This window comes from Sciurus carolinensis, chromosome 9 (assembly GCF_902686445.1).
Source record: "Sciurus carolinensis chromosome 9, mSciCar1.2, whole genome shotgun sequence".
NCBI classification, from domain to species: domain Eukaryota; kingdom Metazoa; phylum Chordata; class Mammalia; order Rodentia; family Sciuridae; genus Sciurus; species Sciurus carolinensis.
In genome coordinates, this window is record NC_062221.1 from 70635062 (window position 1) to 70656233 (window position 21172).

General features: G+C 35.8%; 1 protein-coding gene and 1 pseudogene across 1 annotated transcript in view; one reads left to right on the forward strand and one right to left on the reverse strand.

The window, feature by feature from the left end:
• Positions 1–21172, forward strand: part of Hspbap1 (HSPB1 associated protein 1) — a 73315-nt gene that overhangs the window by 18854 nt on the left and 33289 nt on the right. Inside the window, exon 3 of the mRNA XM_047565164.1 lies at positions 7354–7535. Coding sequence (XP_047421120.1) covers positions 7354–7535 — 182 coding nt within the window. The remainder of the gene's footprint in view (positions 1–7353; positions 7536–21172) is intronic.
• LOC124993372 (mitochondrial import inner membrane translocase subunit Tim17-A-like) lies at positions 17573–18076 on the reverse strand (annotated as a pseudogene).

The following is a 21172-nucleotide window of genomic DNA, read 5'->3' on the forward strand; positions in this document are numbered from 1 at the left end:
CACTTCAGATAAAGAATGTTTAACCTGTGTGCATCAGTACTTCTTTTCTTTTTATTGCCAATAATATTTTGTTGTGTGAATATATAAATTTTTTTTAAGCTACTCATCAATTGTTGTACATTTGAGTTCTTTCCACTTTGAGGCTATTATGAATAATGCTACTATGAACATTTGTGAACAGATTTTTATGTGGTTATATGTTTTCATTTCTTGTGAGTAGATACCTAGGAGTAGAATTACTAAGTCATATGGTAAATATATGTTTAACATTTTGAGGAATTGCCAAACTGTTTTCCATAGTGGCTGCACCATTTTACATTCCCACCTGCAATGTACAAAAGTTCCAATTTTCTGCAGCCTTGCTAACACTTACACTCCATTTTTGAAAATTGTGGCCATCCTAGTACATGTAAAGTGTTATCTTAGTGTGGTTCTGATTCACATTTCCCTAATGATCAATAATGTTGAGCGTTTTTTCATATGTTTATTGACTAATAGAAATGTCCATTCAAATACTTGGCTTATTTCTAATTGGGAGTTTTGTCTCTTTGTTGTTGATTTGTAAGAGTTCTTAAATATTCTAGGTATAAGACCCTTGTCAAATATATGACTTGCACATTTTTTGTCCCATTTAGGGCATGGTCCTGATAATTTGTTCTTTTTAAAGTTACTTCTGAATAAATAAATATAATACTTCCACAGGCAGTATATGATAATAGTGTAGGAGAGCCACTAGCGTCAGCCTGCATGAGTTTAAATTTTGGTTTACTGTGGGACCTTGAGCAAGTCACTTAGCTTCTCTGAATGTTAGAAATAATTTCAAGAGGGTGCGTAGTGGTGCACACTTGTAATCCCAACAGCTTGGGAGGCTGAGGCAGGAGGATTGAGAGTTCATAGCCAGCTTTAGCAACTTAGTGAGGCCCTAGCAACTCAGCGAGACCCTGTCTCCAAATAAAATACAAATAGGGCTGAGATGTGGCTCAGTGGTTAAGCGCCTCTGGGTTCAATCCCCAGTACCAAAAAGAAAAAAGAAATATTTTCAAGAGTAAGTGATTTCATATGCCTAAAACATTTGGAATAGTATCTAGCTCAATAAATGTTATTTTAAAATATAAATATTTTAAAATAAAACTATGACTTCTTTAATGTAGAAAAGACAAAAAAATGGAAAAGCCCAAGAACCTTAGAAACACCTGTCCTACTACCTAGAGATAGTCTTTAGTTATACTTTAATGTTCATCAACATGGGCCTTTTGTATTTAAAAAATATATTATGTTTCACACCTGCTTTTCTTTTTAGTTAATATATTCTGAGCAGCTACTCTTGACATTAAATGTGACTTTTAAATGGCTACCTAATATTCCATTATATGGTAGTCTGATAATTTATTTTAAATCCTCCCATTTTGATTATATTTCTTACAAGTTTTAAATTTATAAAAACTGCTGTAGGGAACATCTTTGCAAACAAATCTTGTCCAAGTTTCTGGTTATTTCTCTTAGGGGAGATTCCTAGAAGGAGAGTTACTGGGTCAAAGGATATGAAAATAGTCATCATCAGCAGCACTATCTGAAGCTTCTTACACCAGAACCTGAGTCATTCTGAGTGCCCTGTCATTCCGATGGCTCGTGACTCACATTCTGGACATCTAGCAGTACCTGTTTCCCTCTCTCCATGGCCATCCTCTAGACTTTGTTACCCTCTCTCCCATCCATAGCTGCAGTAGCCTCTTTCCTAGTCCTAGTCTTTCCATCCATCCCCATGCCCTAATGTCCTGTCCTTCCTGGGCCATTTCTCATACTGTTACCAGGGACAGTTTTTAAATAAACAAATCTCATCTTACAATTCTACTTAAAACCCTTTAATGATTTCCCTTACCCTTAGGCTAAAGACCAAGATATTTATTGTGGTATAGAAGGCCCAACTTAATCTCTCTCTCCCCCAGCTCAGGCCAACAGTTTATTTTCCATTTCTTTATTTCCAGGAATTTGTTTGTTCCTACTTTGGGGCCTTTGTCTTTGTGTATGTAGTTCTCTCTATGTATTTAACCATTCTTTTTTCTTTTCCCATTTTCCTTTCCCCTAAATTTATCTGGTGAGTTGCTTTTCTTCCTTGAAATCTTAGCTTAAATGGCATTCTTTACTGACCAGATCTATCATCCCCCACCCCGCAAATCATGTGTGGCTATACAGTTATCCCAGAACACCTGGTATTTCTTAGCCATACTTAGCACAGTTTTAATCAAGTAGTTAGTTGTGTAAGTAATCACCTGATTAAGGTCATTTTGGTGAGAGCAAGGGCCATGTCTCATCTTGGGCAGAACACCTAATGGACATTCAGAAATATGTGGAGTGAAAGATTGGAAGACTTGTTACACAGGACAAGCACCTTACAGAACACTAGTTTCCACTGACACTTTTTTCAGAGTAACTATTTTGTTACTTCTTTGACAAAAACTGGGACTCATCTTTAAAAAAAAAAATCTTACTGATAGGTTAATAATAGCATCTCATATTTCAATTAACATTTATTTCTTTGCTGGCAGTGTTGAACATATGCTCATATTCATCTGTAATTTGTATTTTTTCTGATAATTGTTATTTGATTAGTTCTTCATTGAAGATTTAGAGTTTAACTTTTTGTTAATAAATTCCTTATATATTAAGAATATTCTATAGGTACTAGTACGTTTCCCAGTTTGTCATTTGTATTTTCATTTTGCTTCACATTTTTATATAGTCAAATCAAATAATACTCAAGTAACATTTTTATTCTTGTTTATTTTATTCTTAGAAATTCCTTCTCCCAAAAATAGATATTCTAATATTTTCTTCTAGTAGTTAATGATTTCCTTTTTTACATTTTATTCTTTATTCATTTTATATATGTTTCGGTATGTGATGTTCAATGAGTTTTTTCCAAATAGTTGGAAACTTTTTTTTTTTTTAACCTTACTCCCTTTGGAAACCAGTTTTATTATATTGTTATTTTCTTGTGTGAATTTTGGCATCAGTCTCTGGCCCATATTTTTAGCTATTAGTTTTGGGACTAGTAATAAGTTAAAATGCTATTTTAATACCAATATATATTTTAATATTTGAAAGTACAACTCATTATCCTTACTTTAACTTTTAAATTTTATTTTTATTCATATTTAAAATTGACGCATAAAATTGTACACATTTACATATTATGTTGTGTTTCAATACATGTATGCAATATATATTGTCTAGTTCAGAATTAGCACATTTACCTCCTCAAACATTGATCATTTCCTTGTGGTGAAAATATTCATTTGTCAAACATTCAAAATTCTTTCTTCTAGCTTTTAAAAATATATATAGTATATTGTTTTTTTCTGTAGTCACTCTACTATGCAGTAGAACTTATTTCCCTTTTAACTTAGTACCCACTGACCAACCTTTCCCATCTCTCTCTCCTCCCTTCTCTCCTCAGCCTGTGATAATTACTAATCTACTCTGAACTTCTGTTATCCTTCCTTCTTAGATATTTTGAATTGTATTCATCTAAATGAATTTTAGAATTAAACAAAGTGCTTGCTTTTTAAAGAAATTCTGTTGGGATTTTAAATGAAATGTATGAAACTGTGGAAATTAGTTTTGGAAAAAATTACATTGTAATAAACATGTATATTCCTTATTACTCAGCCATAAAGAAGAATGAAATTATGACATTTGCTGGTAAATGGATGAAACTGGAGATTATCTTGCTAAGTAAAATAAGACAGTCCCCCAAAACCAAAGACCAAATATTCTCTCGGATATATGGATACTTACTCACAATAGGTGGGGTTTGGGGTAGAGGAGGTTCACCAGATTGGGATGGGGGAAACAGGGGGGCGGGAAATAGGAAAGACAGTAGAATGAATCAGACATAACTTTCCTATGTTCATGTATGAATATGCAGCCAGTATAACTCCACATCATGTACAACCACAAGAATGGGAAGTTTACTTCATGTTTGTATATGTCAAAATACGTTCTACTGTCATGTATAACTAAAAAAGAACCAAAAGAAAAGTGTGTATGTGTATATATATATTTTTCCTACATCAGAACATATTATCTTCACTTACCAAGTCTACCTCTCAGCAAAACAATTTATAGTTTTCATATAGATCAATAAAAATTTTTCAAGTGTTATAAATTCATTACAGGTGTTATGAAGGCATTGTTTTTCTCTAACTGGTTGTGACTGATTCATAGGTAAAAGTCATTTATTTCTATATGTTTAGTTCTTATTCAGCCATTTATTAGTCTAGATAGTTTTTTCTTTGATCTGGTGGTCATCTAGGTAGACATGCTTATGATCTTATCAACAATGATAACCTTGTTTCCTCTTGGTTGATTGTATTTCTTATTTCTGTTTTTGGTTTGGTTAGAATTTTTCTAGGGTGCCTGCAGAGTAGTCTTAGTAATTTGACAGTTTTGTTGTTGTTGTTTGAGACAGTGTCTTGCTGTGTTGCTCATGATGGCCTCAAACTCCTGAGCTCAAGCGATCCTCCTGCCCCAGCCTCCTAAGCAGCAGGGACAATAAGTACAAACCATTACTCCTGGCAATAATTGGCATTTTAAAAATGCCAATGTGTTCCTTAGTTTGTTGTAGGAAGAAAGTGGTAAGTATCACACAGGTCTTTGAAACTATTTTGAATCACATTCATTTGTCAAGATATGTGCTCAGTGGCGGCAGTGTACCTCAACTTGGAAAAATTGGCAAGCAATTGTAGAAATAACCCTAAATATCGGTAAGTTAGAGGAGCAGTGATCAAAAGTCCTGTTCGGAGCTTACACCCAATGTATTGTTTCTTATTTGAAAAATGATGAAAGTTTAACAAAATGGAGAAGTGTTTGTTTTCCTGCTGGGCAAAAAAATATTTTAAGACGTTTATTCTGAGAGTTAAAAGCAAGCTCAATTTCTGCACTACTGCTAAATCCTGTACTCAGTTGAGCTTCTTCTTACCTAACATTTACAGTAAGTAAGATGGAAGTTGTCACTGCCTAGGCTACTTCGTCATTAAATGAAAGAACAATAGTAATGAAATTAGAAAGGAATAATTCCATTCTGTAAAGAAAAACAACTGTACTGCTCAGCACAATGGTGCTCACCTATAATCCCAGCAATTTGGGAGGCTGAGGCAGGAGGATTATTAGTTCAAGACCAGCCTGGGCAATTTAGTGAGACCCTGTCTCAAAATGAAAAAATAAAAAGAATTACAAGTGGAGTTTAGTGGTAGAGTGCTTGCTTAGAATGTATGAAGCTCTGGGTTCAACCCCCAGTATCATTAAAGAGAGGGGGAAAAGGAAAAAAAAAAAAAAAGAAGAAGAAGAAGAAGAAGAAGAAAACAACTGTACTACCTGGAGAAAAATTGTCATTTCAACAAAATCAGAACACTACCTTTGTGCCGCTACCACCAGGTCAGAGTGAGAAGATTTTATTTCAAAATAATTATGTAAATGAAAAGGTCTGTCATTTCCATTCAGTCTTTTCATTTTAATTTTCCCCTGATGGTTAACAGTTCCTGCAAGCAGTTTTCACATTTTTGTATTTTCATTTTTAACATGCAGAGCTTTCCATGACAGAAAATGAAGTCCTCTAATGAGGCCAGGTTCCGGGGTCTGCCATGCAGACTTGTTTGTGATAACTGGCCTTAACTGAAAAGTCCTGTTCAGTCCTCCGCAGGCGCAGCTGACTCAATTAATGGCATTAGTATTCAGTTGGATAAAATTCTGTGAAATGAAAACTTACAAGACAGTGCAATATCTTTAGGTCAGCATTGGAGTTTACTGAGGTGATTCAGAAATGGCTCCTGTTTCTCAGCATCATGAAGCTTTCTTGCCATATGCATTTTTGTTTGTCAGAGTTTAACTTTATGAACTCTGATGCTGTAATGGAGACTTTTTGATGATGCCAATGATATTAAGAGCTTGTGTCTGTTAATGGTTTACCGTGTGTCAGGCATTGTTCTAAGAGCTTCATAAAATATGCAAAAATCTAAATAGTTCTTGAGTATGTAGATTTTTATCTTTTAGATAAATGGATGTTGGTAAACATCCTGCTTCTCAAAATCAAGTGACAAGTTGAAGTAGATACTTTTAAAAGGTTCCAAGTAAATATATAAGTTAATGATAGTGCCTAACATTTACTGAGCATCTACTATGTCAGGTACTGGGCTAACTGGTCTTCATCCCTCAAAGGATTTTATGCTTTGCAAAGGAGGTCACAAACAGATTTCTTAACAAATTGTTAACTTCTCTGCGCTCATTTAAAATATTCTGCTAGTTGCAAAATAAGTAATTTCATCCCTGTCTTAGAAAAATAGTTCTCATATCAATCCAAGACTCTAATCTTAACTCACTGGTATTCTACCCATACTAAAACCCACCGTAGACAGATAATAGACCCTCATCCCTGATGGCCTTTCCCTTTTCTAAATGTCTGTGGCACAACATTTTGTATTTAGTTACATGGTGCCTCAAGTTCTCTACCTTCTAGTTAAAGATTTATTTTTGTCTAAATATATTCTAAACTCAATAATATTATCTACTTTTTATGTTCTTATGAGCCTGAACATCATGCTAATTACAAATTTTATGCTTGATAAATGATTCTGAAATAACTGAGTTAATAAATAAATGAACAAGTTTTAGATCATTATTGTCCACTTAATGATTCTGAGGAATTGTGTATGCTAAATGTGCAGTAAAGTCCAAAAATTTTCAAAAAAACAGTTATTATGTTGTTGCTTCTCTTTTTTAATCTGAAGCAATGGTTCTCAAGTCCTGTTATCTCAGGATCCCTTTTAAAATGATTGAGTGCCCCATGAGCTTATGCTGATGTGAGTTGTCTCTAGTGATACTTGCCATACTAGAAAGTAAAATGGAGAAATTTAAAACATTAGAACATAAGCATGTATTCTACCATCTGTCAAAGCAGACACCAACACACGTCCTGTGGCTTCTGGAAAACTCCCTGGTACACTTGTGAGAGAATGAGAGTGAAAAAGGCAAATGATGTCTTAGTGTTATTATGAAAGTAGTTTTGACCTCATAGACTTGCTGAAAGGGTCTTGAGCAGTTGATAATCTCAAGCATTCCACTGGACCACTAAATCAGGCTTTGATGAAAGTAGTCTTTTAATGTTAAAACTGTATTTTCTGCTTTTATGCTTAATTATGAGTATTATAAATTATTTTAATAATATAGCTAGTATAAAATTAATGTTTAATTAATCTTAAGTAATAGTTCTTTTTTGGTTGAAATTATCTTTGTTTAAAAACAAATTTGGAAAACACTTTGATTATACATTTAAAGGTGTGTTCTCTTACACTGCAGTTCCCCAGTTTGAAACTGTTTGTAGTTTTGTGGAAGCTACACTTGAAGAATTTCTGACCTGGAACTGTGACCAGTCTTGTGTTTTGGGACCATTTAAAGATTATGATCATTCTAAATTCTGGGCTTATGCTGACTACAAATATTTGATTAGTCTATTTGATGACAAGACAGATGTTTTCCAGGTAAGTAATACATTCCTTTTCATCTTGGTAAGAAATTACTCTTGAATGGGAGCCATCAAAATACAAATTATTTAATAATAAATGCTGGAGAGGATGTGGAAGAAAAGGAACACTCCTGCACTGTTGGTGGGATTGCAAGTTAGTACAACCACTATGGAAATCAGCATGGAGGTTCCTCAAAAGGCCAGTAATGAAACCACCATATTATCCAGCTGAACCACTCCTTGGGGATTTATCCTAAAAAAAAATTAGTCATCAGACCATAGCAATATATGCATACTCATATTTATAACAGCACAGTTCACAATCACCAAATTATGGAACCAACCCAGGTGTCCATCAACAGATGAATGGATAAATAAAATGTGGTGTTACATAGTGGAATTTTATTCAGCCCTGAAGAATAAAATTATGCCATCTATAGAAAAATGGCTAGAACTCGAAAGCATTATGTTAAGTGAAATAAGCCAGACCAAGAAAGTCGGGATTGGTATGTTTTTTCCCATATGTGGAAGCTAGAGAGAAAAAGGGGCAGAGGGTGGAAGGTAGACTCATGAACATAGAAGGGAGATCAGTAGAATAGAGGAGAGGACCATGGGGATGAAAGAGGGGTAGGGAAGGAGAGGTAGTAAAGAATTAAGTTGTCCAATTTATATTGTTGTATTGTGTGCATGTATGAATCCCACTATTATGTATAGTTATAGGGCACCAGTGAAAAATACTGAAAGGCTTTTTAAAAAAGAATGTGCTTTTACCAGAAGATCCTAAATTAACAGTCTTCCTGGTATTTTCTACCTTGACTGCCTTTTTATCTCATAAATAGTGACTGTGAGTCTGGAGCATTTTACCCACTGAAGTCAAAAGGTCTACTCAAAAGAAGTGTGTTTGACTCACACAGATGAGCAACCTTCCCTGTTTCCTACTCATCAGACTTGCTACATACCCCTCCTTTGCCTTTGCGTGTACTGAATGACTTAGAGTATACAAGAAGTCTACTAGATTGTGTATAAAACTTCATCTCTTTTTGTTCTGTCAGTGAGGCAGGCAGAAATGCAAAGCTGATTCTCCCAGGAAGCATTACTTAGGCTATAATGGGGTCCCTTTACCATGCTGTCTGCTCCGGGGTTCGGTACAGCTAATTTTTCTCTGGTGGTTTATGGCCTGAGACAGAGAGTTCTGGGCTCTGGTGTTTGGTAGTAAAAGACCTGCAAAAAGTATGCAGAATATGGAAGTTCATTGCTGTGTGTTGACATAACTGTCAACAGTTTGCAGACTACTATATCCTCTTTTCTTTTACGCGACTTCTACCTCAAACTGCCAGTTTATTTTGTGGGGTAATTTTGCAAACTCCCAGTTTTGGTTTCTGCCGTGTCTTGGGTGTAAGGCAAGGATGGGTGTGGTTCCAGGGAACTTGTTTGGATGGCTCTACCTTGCCCATAATCAGGCCACAGCTCCAGAGTTCCTCACCCTGCTCTTAGTTTTGTGTAGAGAGAAGTATTTCTCCATCACCTGTTGTTCCCGCTGCTCCTGCCCTCCCACCTGTTACCACCAACCCTCTGGACTTCCCTCTCACGTGGCAGGATGGTTCTTTGGCTCCAGAGTGGTTTCTACTCAGCCTATATTTTTGTTTTTCTATTTGCATCAAGGTAGTTACATAGTTATCATAATTCAACTACTAATATTTTGTAGCTTTCCTTTATTAACCTTTAAAAATGTTTGCTCAAATAATTTTACTTTTTATTGAAAACTAACTGTATCATTTTGCCCATAATTGTTAGTTGAGGATGTATCTTTATTCTTGTAGCCATGAAATAAATGCTTGATTTATTTGTTCATTTGTCTGGTTTTTGTTTTCTTCTAGAAACGGGGTACCCCTGTGTTGCTTAGAGGGCCCTCCCAACTCCTGGGCTCAAGCCATCTCCCATCTCAGTCTCCCAGTACTGGAGGTGTGCTCCATCACACCATGCCAAGTGCTTAATTTTGAAAATATTCAGTAAACATTTCTGAATCTAAAGTCTATACCAAATCTATTTACTTACTGTTAAATAATTTTGAATGTAACATTTATCAAGTACTTATCTTTGACACTTTCCTAAACTTTTCTAAACATCTTACATTTTGTGTGCTCATAATAATTTACCAATAATTTAATAATTATCCCCCTTTTTAAGAAAAGTGATACACCAAAAGGTTCTGTTAACGTTTTCCAAGGTTATACAACTAGGAAGGAGTTGACCCAAGTAGACTTCCAGAACTTTAGCTCCTACTGTGCCTTCAGAGGGTACAAATACATGTGGCCCTGTGAGGCTCTGCAGCCAGGATGAAGCACTCCCAACTAGGGACTCTCTCTCCCTGGGATGAATCCCTCATCTGACCCTGTCAGTGGCTCAGTCCCATCCCAGGCATGCCAGTACTGGTCAGACATGTGACCTGGCCATTATGTATAGACATAAAAGACAGCCTTTGGTAATGTTTTGGAATTCTAATTAAACCCTTATAAAATCTCTTATTTTTAGCTGAATGAATTTTCTGTCAGCTCATATTATGGTGATTAATTCTGCTATGAATGACCAAAGCTATTAAGATCATATCTTCTTTTATCTTAAAGTTTTCTGGGCACCATGTCTTCTTATATAACAAGTACTTAATTTGTTATTGTTTTGCTTTGGCTATAATAAGTCATTCAGTCATTAAATATTATTAGTCATTGTTGCTTTTTTACCTTGCCATACAATAATGGGTAAATACTAAAACTGACACATTTAAAAAATTAACCCATTTACAATAATAAACTACTTGCATGTTAATATAAATACCATATTTTGAGAAAATAACTATATTCAAAAATGTAAAGTGTCATTACAAGAGAAGATTGTTTACATTCTTGCCAGTCCTTTTACTGTCTGGCTTGTAGATAACAGCTGGGTTCTCACATCTGCTTTTTCAGTCAAGCTGCTGGAATTTATTGATCTGTTGGAAATATATGAAGAAAATCTTGCTTCATACACATATGCAGCTAAGAAAAAAGGAGTATTCTAATAGCCTTTTCAGATAATTATGGAATTTTCTTTTTTATACCACACCAAACTTGACAAGGGATAGTTAGTTTCTCTTTTCTTTTTTCTTTGATATTATTCTTTATATCTGTGATTTTTTTTTTTTTTTTTTTTTTTTTTGGTACTGGGATTGAACCCAGGGACACTTTGCATTGAGCCACATTCCCAGCCCTCTTTATTTTTATTTTTTAAAAAATAACATTTATTTATTTATTCATTTATTCATTCATTCATTTATACGGTGCTGAGGGTCAAACCCAGTGCCTCACATGTGCTAATCAAACACTCTATCACTGAGTCACAACCCAGCGCCCTTCTTATTTTTTATTTTGAAACAGGGTCTCACTAAGTTTCTTAGGGCTTTGCTAAGTTGTTGAGGCTGATCTCGAACTTACCATCCTCCTGCCTCAGCCTCCCAAGTCACTCGCATTACAGACATGTGTCACCGAACATGGCAAGGGATAGTTTCTTAAAGGGTCATTAGTTGCAGTACAGAATCTGAACCCACAACAGATAAACTCTTTGTACTTTTACATAATAAAAACCATTGTCGGTCTTGAACAGAGTAGATCCTATGTAATATTGATTGATCATTTAGAAAACATTAGTGTTTTGAATTGTGTTGGTCTTGCAATGTTGGTATGTTTCAGTGTACTTAATAGATTCCATAATTTAAAAAATTTTATTTGCTACTGTCATTACCATTCTCATTACAAAAATCTTTAGCATCAGGAAGCTTTCAAGGTCATTTATCTTGAAATACAGTTTGCAAAATCATTTTCATTCAATTCAAAATATTTACTAATTTCTCTAGTGATTTAATCTTTGACTTATTGATTATTTAGAAGTATAATGTTTAATTTCTAAATATTTGGGAATTTTTCAGCTTTCTGTTATTGATTTTTAATTTAATTCCATTGTGGTCAGAAAACATACTTTACGTGAAGTCAGTGCTTTTGAGTTTATTGAAACCTATTTTATGGCCCAGAATATAGTTAATCTTGATAAACATTCATGAATACTTGACAGTATTGTGCATTCTGTGGTGGGGTGGAGTGTTTTATAAATGTCAAGCCAGGGTGATAGTTCAAGTCTGCTGTATCTTCAGTAGTTTGATATATACATGTTCTACCCATTATATAGAAAGTGGTACTGAAATTCCCCAGTGATAATTATGTGCTTGTCTTTTCCTCAGTTTAGGTGTGTCAGGTTTTTGTTTTTGTTTTGTCATGTATGTGAAAGCTGTTATCAGATTCATATATGTTTAGGATTATGATGTCCTCTTGATGAATTGACCCTTTTTCATGATGAGAAATGACCCTCTGTATGTTGGGTTCTTCTTTGTAACTTTGCCTTTGATTAGTCTTAGTATGAAAAGAAGTACTTACTGTATGATTCTATTTTCATAAAATTTTAGAACTTGCAAACTAATTTATAGTGACAAAGTAGTTCAGTGGTTGTCTGAAGAATGAGGGTGAGGGGGCCCCAAGAAACTTTTGGATGTAATCAGAATGTCATCTTGATAGTGGCAGTGGTTTCTCAGGGGTATGTACATTTTCATCATATAATATGTACATTTTCATCAAATTGTGTACCTTAAATATATGCTTTTTATTGTCCTTAAGTTGTACCCCAATAAATCTTTATTTGTCATTTTAAGAGTTCAGTGCTATTTTAGTCCCACCACTTTGACACTAGCAATTTAATTTGTCATTGCTTATGCACCATCATGTGAGCATCAATATAGTGAATTAGGCAAATAATACAAAATTAGTTTGGACCTCGCAGATCCCCTGAAATGGTCTCAGGGAGGTGTACAGCCTCCCTTTCAGTAATTATTCCTCCAATTCCAAGTCCTCCTCTAATTCTAAAGTAGTTTTTTGTGAATACATTCTTCACATTATGCTCCAGATTAAATGTTAAACTATATTAATCATGTTAATGAAACATTTCATGATTTAAAATTAAAGTAGATAGCATTTAAGTCCCTCCCCCACTGATTCACCCTATCTGTTGTCTTTCCATGAACCTAGTCCAGTCTCCTCACTGACTGCTGGATGTACCAGTATATCCTCTCACCTTCTGGCCTCTGCCCCTGCCCTTCTGAATTTCTGCTTATTGAAGTCCTGTGTTTTAGGGCCTGACTCAGACTCAGCCTTGGCTCTCAAACCTCAGCCACTTGAACCCATGTCCGTATGCCCCTTGCCTTCATTTCCAAATTAAATGATCCATGACTTAAACCTTGTGTCTTGTCCCTTTAATAATCTCATAAGGTGTTTGAGCTATGTTTTGAAATTGTTCATTCTCCCAAGTCACTGACATAGTGCTGAATATATAATAGGTATTTGAATGACTTCTTAAGTATGCTTTCTCCTCTAGTCTTCCCATTTGTTTTATTTCTTTAGTCTTTAAGACCTTTCAGAAAATGTTTGACTTAAATCTTGGATTCATTCCTGTCAGTGAATCAAGTTTATTGATTCTAGTTAATCAATTAAGGGTAGCATTTTCAGTCTTTTTATTTATTATTTTTACTGTATTATGGTTATACACTTCACTTTTGATACATTCATAAATGCATATTACAGAGTTTTTTTCATTCCAATCCCTGGTACTTCTTTTCTCCCTCCTCTCTTCCCTCCCCCAACTCCCTTCCTACTTAAGAACTTTACTTGAAGTTTCCATTCATTAGCCTTTTTCTTCCACAAATTAAATTCATCTACTGGTAAATATATAATATTTATACAGATAAATATACTGATATAAATGCTGATATGATTGGAAAACATCTGATAACCTTAGCAGACGGCTTAAAATTATGATTTTGACACATAACAGAACTTTACATATGGCAGATAAAATTAGTCTTGTTATATTTTAGTTATGCATTATATCATTGACTAATTTAAGTAAAGCATTTTTAAACATTTCATCCTCTACTTCCTAAGGAGGTGGGGAATTTATGGTAGTGCCACATAAAATTTCTTTATTTCTGACTCATTAGGTAAGAATGGCAAGTTTTTGGACTGGGGTTTTAGCTCAGTGGTGTGAGGCACTGGGATTTTAATCCTCAGCACCACATAAAAATGAATAAATAAAATAAAGGTATTATGTTTATATACAACTAAAAATATTTTTTAAAAAATGACAAGTTTTACCTTTTGCATTTGTCAGTTAGTATCCTTGTAATTGATGCTATTAAGAATCAACATTAAAAAAAAAAAGAATCAACATAGCTGGGCATGGTGGTGAATGCCTATAATTTCAGTAGCTTGGCAGCAGAGGTCTCTTTGCAATTTAGTGAGTCCCTAAGCAACTTAGTGAAACATTGTCTCAAAGTCAAAGATTTTTTTTTTATTTAAAAAATTTTAAAGGACTGGGGATGTAATTTAATGGTAAAGGGTTCCTGGGTTTAATCCCCAGTTTAAAAAATATATATGTATATTTATATATATGTAATATTTATATTACAAATCAACATATAAGGATGGGGCTGTAGCTCAGTAATAGAGTGCTTGCCTAGTATTTGCAAGACCCTGGGTTCAATCCCCAGTATTGCAAAAACAAAACAAAAACCAACAACAAAAGAGTTTAGCCTCAAGAATGTTTCTCAGGTAGTTTCCATTTTGTGTTGTGATTTGGATTGGCAACTGAGAAGCAGGAGTCTTATTAAGTCACCAGCATGCAGAATCCCAAAATGCAATAAATGGAAGATTAGTTCTAACTTGACTTGACCTTATAACATAGCCATGAGGGTGTGTTGAAACTGAGGCAGGTGATTTGGTGATGATTAAAGGGGTCTAAAGACAGTGATGCTTTCTGATGAGGCAAATTGGCATGAAAGAATTTAGGTATTATCTGTTTTTGCTCTGTTTATGTTCCTAAGGTCATTTTCCTAAGGAAAAAAAGAAGACTTAAGTAAGTGCTTGCTAACATATACTGTCCATTTAAGAGACTAGGTGAAGGGGCTGGGGTTGTGGTTCAGTGGGGAGCGCTTACCTGGCATGTGTGAGGCACTGGGTTGGATTCTTGGCACCACATATAAGTAAATGAATAAAATAAAGGTCCATCAACAACTGAAAGTACATATAAGAAATATTTTTTTTAAAAAAAGAGATTAGGTGAAATTTAAATTGAAATCTATCTTTTATAAATTGTTTTAAATTTTTTTATTGACACATTATACATAATAGTGGAATTATTTATGCCATATTCATATAAGCACATAATTTAATCAATCTCATTTCCCAGTACTTTCACTTTCCCTCCCCTCTACACTCCCCTTTATAAGTTTTGCATATTAGTTATAGCTAATTATGTTATGTTTCAAAGTTCCATTTTTGTTGGTTTTTTTTTTTAATCAGGATATAAGTTCATGGGCTGGGACTGTAACTCAGTTTTAGAGAGCTTGCCTCACATGTGTGAGGCACTGGGTTCAATCCTCAGTACCACATAAAAAATAAATAAAGATATTGTGTCCATCTACAGCTAAAAATTTTTTTTTAAAGATACAAGTTAATGATGGAATTATATATGACCAGTTTATGATTTAGGCATGGAGGATATTAGAATGAGACAATTTTTAGTGTGACAGACTAATACAAATTCACTGTGATCACAAGTAGCATGGTGTAGGTGAAAGAACAAATATTTCTCATTTGGGGCATTCCCAAAGCCTAGATTCTTCATGAGCTAACATGAGCTCATTTAACCTATTTGAAACTTAGATTTCTTATCTGTAAAGCAGAGATGGAGATAATATGTGAAGGTGTTCTTTAACTATTTCACCAAATAATATATTTTTAGAACTAAACAACTTAAGAATGAATTATTTTGGTTATTAATCGATTGCCTGGCAAAAAAGAAGCCACCATTATCTCTTATAAGTATCTTACCAGTTTTACTTTGGTTTTTTGGTTAAAACTGTAAGATTATAGATGATTCGGTTACTTATAGAGCATTTTTTAAATGGTGTTTGATTCTGTAAGAGTTATTTAACTCATTAATTGGAATAGATTTAAGAGCTATTCAAGTAAAGAATAAAAATAGATCAAGTAACCTATCTCAATAACTCAACAACTTTTGAGCATGTGCTATGCTCACTGTGGTAGATATTGAAGAAGCTACTTTGAGTAAAGACTGGGATGTCATGAGACTTTCAAGTCTAATGTGGAAACCAAGCTTTGTTATTGAAGAGTATAAAATTGCCTTCTGAAGTTCAATGCAATTCATTTTGTCACTTAAATGGATATATTAAAATATAGTACATTGTCAAGAAAGTTGAAACATATACATTAGTTGCTGATAGTAGAAAGCCCAGAGAAGAATTAGCCTAACTAAATGTACAAGAATGATCTTTTTCCTTCTGTAAAGAAAGTTGGGCCAGGTGTGGTGGCACATGCCTATAATCTCAGTGACTCGGGAGGCTGAGGCAGGAGGATAGAGAGCTCAAAACCAGCCTCGGCAAAAGCGAGGCACTTAGCAATTCAGTGTGACTCTGTCTCTAAATAAAATACAAAATAGGGCTGGGGATGTGGCACAGTGGTCAAGCCCCTGAGTTCAATTCACAGTACCCCCCAAAAAAAGAAATAAAAAAGGAGATAGACTGACCACCATTCTGTACAGAGAAGACTGAGGTTCCACCATACTGAAGAACCCAGCCAACTTCTTCCTGTCATTCTGCTCTATCCTTTCAGTGCATGGATTCCATCTTCAAGACCTCTCATGTTCCAAAATAGCCATTGCAGTTGTATTCCAGGAAGGAGGCAAAAGTATACTCTCAGCTCTGTCTTCCTTCTAAGTTAGTGTCCCAGAGGACTTACTGAAACTTTTTTCTGTATATGGTTACTATTCAGTCTCATGTCCTTACTTAGCTACAGAGGAGGCTGGGAAATGGAGGTCTCTAAGCTGGGCACATTATCTCCCTGAATGAAATCAGGGGTTAAGTATGAAGAAAGAAAGGCAGTTTCTGCCAGATTCTGCTCATGGCAAGACATGAAAAATTGAAGCGAGATTTGCACTGTAAAAGCATTTACATTGTAAAACGGACAGTTCCTCTGGGGTCTCCAGATGCAGCAATTAGAGGGACTCAGAGAATTATAGCATTACAAGGAGGATTCCAAAGACAAGTGCTGCCCTCTGTCCCATCATTCCTGAGGTCATTCTTAGTGCTTGACTAAGAATGTTCTTCCCAGTAGGGGATGGAGGCTTTTGAAGTCAGTAGGAAAAGCGATCTTCATGCAACCACAGGAACAGCAGTTTCAAGGGAAGTTGCTACGGCCAATTGCCTGGGGCAAGCTGCCTAACAGTCATTTTATTTACCAGTTAGTAGATTGACAATCTGCTGTCCTCTCTGAATTGTAGGAAAGGAAAAAGCAAAGTTCCTTGGGTACTGTTAGTACTGTTAAGTATTAATGCATTCATTCATTGTTGAGTGATGAAGACAGAAGGGTGAAAAACAAATTTTAACCATTCCTGACCTCCTAATTTATCATGCAGTTGTACAATAGCAGTAGAAACTGCCTTTTGACCTTTTTTTGAGGGGAGGGAGTAAATTTATTTATATTAAGTTGCTGTCTCCAACTAGATTGTAAAGTTTTTTTTTTTTTTTTTTTTTTTTTTTTTTTTTTTTTTTTTAAGTTCCAGGAGCTTTTTATTGTTTGAATAATAGAACACGTAAAACCAGGCAGAGAAGTCCCCAAGGAAATGATGGTCACGTTTCACTGTTGTTTGCCCTTTGGTCTTTCATCTTCTAAGCACTTATTATATTTTCTTTAAAGATACTAGATTTATTTTGATCACAAATGCAATCCAAGTGTGAATACATCTTTTATCCCTCCCTCCATGTTCTTTTAAATAGAAAAAAGTGCTAAATGTCCCATCATAGCCTATTTGGCCCCAGTTGTTCCACCTATGGTTGTAAAAACAGACTGCAACTTGATCTTCTGAAACCTTTTCTGAACTACAGCCCATTCTGTTAAAGTTCTACCGATATTGTCGATAGTCTCCAAAAGGTGAGCATGGTGACTGGGTAGAAGGCAACTGGGAGAGGTCTTCAGCAAACTGAGGACCATTGGGAAACTGTGTAGAGGCAAATCTTGTCAGCAAGACACCACTCTTCAATTAAAGCTAGGAGAATGCCTCCCATTGCAGCTGACCCGACCATGGCCACTGGTCCATTTCTTGCTGCCAGTATGGCTCCTGTTAAGGCACCACCAGTGATGGAGTTCCAGGGATCTTCTTTTCTTTGACTTGAACCATACTACAGTCAGTCGTGGAAAACAGGCCTCCACAAACTGCAGAGCTACCTCCCAACTGTGGAGCCCTGGTTCTAGTAGCTGTCAGACTCCCTGGTAGTCTGTGGTTTACTCCCACTGGAGAATTTCGAAAACCATTGGTTGCCTGAAAGATACCACCACCTGTGGTGCCCATCGTAAAGGCCCCACCACAGTCATCCACAATTCGCCAGGGGCAAGGCTCTCGTGCATACTCCTCCGTCTTGACTCCAGCCGCGCTGATTGTAAAGTTCTCCATAGCAGAGACATTTGTTTCCATCCTCGACTAGCGTGTTACATGCTATCAGTCGGTCTGTGTCCAGTCAGGTAGATGTGATACAGCAGTGATTCTTGGCTGCCTCAGATCCTTGCTCTTTATAACCCAGAAATGCTATTTGTAGATGATGTAATTACCTACCCATGTATTTTTAAAAATTATTTAAACGCCTTACCTGTAAAGGAGAATTTAAAAGGTAGAAATTTATAAAAAATAGCATATTTTGATGTATAAATTGATCAGTGACTACATTGGAAAACAATGAAATAGTCAAAACCAGGTATATGATTCTGCTTATCTTTGAAGTCAGTATATCACTTTGGATGAATACCATATTCAATTTAGTCTAGAAACCAGAGTGAGCCCCGATGCACACTGTGGTCAGGAGTGCCCCTCTTCTGACGTTGCAGACCCACAGGGGGCTTGCTAAGTTTTATGCCAGACCTATTCCAGACGGCTGTTGGTCCCTGTGTGTTAGAAGTGTTTAAACTGGGCATTGACCTAGAATGATCAAGACCCCCCTATGAGCATACTCATCAGAGCTGACTTGTCCAAGAAAAAAGTTTTGAAAACAAGCTTTCTCCAAGAAAGGTGATATTTAACTTGATACCTAAAACATGAGAATCCGGCCATGTGAAGAGCGGGTCAAAAGCTTTCTAGATATTTTGACTAGTTTATGCAAAAGCCCTGGAAAAGGGAGTTTACCTTTTTGGAAAAAAAAGAAGGCCAGTGTGACAGAAGAGTGAGGCGGAGAGTGTTGGAGGTATTGGAGAGGTGAGAGGGCCCGCCATGTAGACAGAACATCTGGCAGAGCAGGGAGGGACCTGGATTTCATGTTCAGAAGATCACTTTTGTTGCTTCAGGAGAAAACAGTGTGTTGGGAATCCAGCCGAGAGAATAACTAACTTTGCATGACTGAGAATGGAAAGGTTCCAAGAATGACTTTTAAATTGAGTCTTAAAAGACAGATTTGAATGGGGATGTGGGAGGGTGTCCAGAAGATCATCCAGGCAGAGGCAATGGCAGGAGCAAAGGCAGAGAGGAAAGCATTCTGCCCTGGGACAGCTGTAGAAATGGCACATGCAATAGCAGTTCTCAGATCAGATCCTGAATCCCTTTCATAGTCCTGAGAGGTAATTTGTGGATGATATAATCACCTTCACATTCATTCTTTAAAAAGTGTTAAAATGCCCTAACTGTAAAATTTAGAAGAACTTCAGCAAATATGTATTTTAATATGTAGGTATTCACTCTGACTAGAAGACTTGAACTAATCAGATGTTTGCACCTACCTGTGAAGAAAAAGTTCAGTGTAAAAGAACTAAAATAAAATTCCATTGAATCTTTCCAACAGTTATACTGAACATTGAAATCATAGCTAAGTGGTATATTTGTACATATACAGATTATATGTGGAGTCATCACAGTGAGGTGATAGCAGTACAGACTGATACTGATGTGTATATTGCTGATCCAAATGTCATGAGTTTGTGTTGTTAATGATTTAATTTTTCAAAATGGTGAACAACTCTTGTTAAAGCTGCAGACTGAAGAAATAAAAGACACAATCCTCCCAATAGGAGAGAATTTAGCACTGGAGATGAAATTTTGGGACTCAGCAGAGGTTGATCTAAACATTATAAAACATCAAGGAAAAATCAACAAGATTAAATTTAAGAGGAATAAATATAGGGTCCTCATCACTTTTCCCTAGAATCTACTTATAAGTCATAGCTAGCCAGCAGTTCAAACAGAAGAAACAAAAATGCAGGCCCAACTTGGTATACTTCAGTTGCTTAAAATTAAGCATGCTGTCTTGACAGTGTGTTAGCAGTATGATGTCCTGGCCATGGGTGGTGCAGTCCCACGTACAAGATACTGCCTTGGGTTCAGTTTGGGAACCAGACTTTGGGGGTGTAAAGGAAGTTGAAAGAACAATTGGAAGGAATAGTTAATGTTACCAAGTGTAGGTTTAAAAAACAACAACAATAAAGGAGAAGCAGATTTCCAGATAATTTAAAGATTGCTATTTTTGACAAACAAGAAAGTAAGTTTGTTCTTTATAGAAAACAGATCTTGGGACCCTTTCCTGAAAGTTACAAGAAAGCAGATACTGATTTTGTATTAAGCAGTCAACACATACTTGATTACCTTTTTTCAGTGATGGTTTAAAATAGGATATTCTGGGAATAGATGGTTTCTAAAGACTTTTCCAGCTCTTGAAAGAATGTGAGAGTAGATTCCAGGGTGACTTATCCCCCTAATCACCCTTATTGGTTGCACAGCCAAATGGGTTCCCTGTATCTAGCAAGACTCAAGGAAGATTCCACTGGACCTGTACTGACTGGAGACATTTTGACTACCCCTAAGTAGCTGAATTCAATTGGGAAGAAAATTCCAACTCTGAAGAGACTATAGAGAGAAAGCTGAATTTTAGGTAGCTCACCCTGATCTAATCATTCCCAAAATAATATTTTTTGAAGTTGCTAATGTGCCAGGTGAGAGGTCTCCTGTCTTCTCCTCAGTTTCTCATGCCATAACCCCACCCTATAGGAAAAAATCTTCCCTTGGTGATGCTTTCTGAAGCTGAGCTCTAGACCAGAGTTTTTCACCCAGGGTTGGTTTGTCAAGTCCTTGAAGTATTTTTAAAATTTTTTGTTTGTATACATTTTTCTGAGGAGAGGGACATTGACATTCATTAGATTCCCAAAGGGTTGTATCTTTTGAGATTAAGAATCAAGTGGACCTCTTAACTAAGGCAGATCTCCCTTTTTTCCTTTTTATATTGAATGTCTTTCAGCTGCCCTTAGTTAAATTTTTCTGAGGAATTGGAAGTTGCTTAAGGAGCAGGCTAATTGGAAGTCTTTCTTAAACTCCCTGCGTGGGCCCACGACCCTTCTTCTGTGATCTTAGAATATCCTCTGCTTACTTCTGTTGAAGTACTTGCCATATTATATCAAAGGCTCTGTTGATGGGACCATCTTCTGTTATTATCTTTGAAGTGTAGGCCTTTGTTATATTAATTTTTGAATT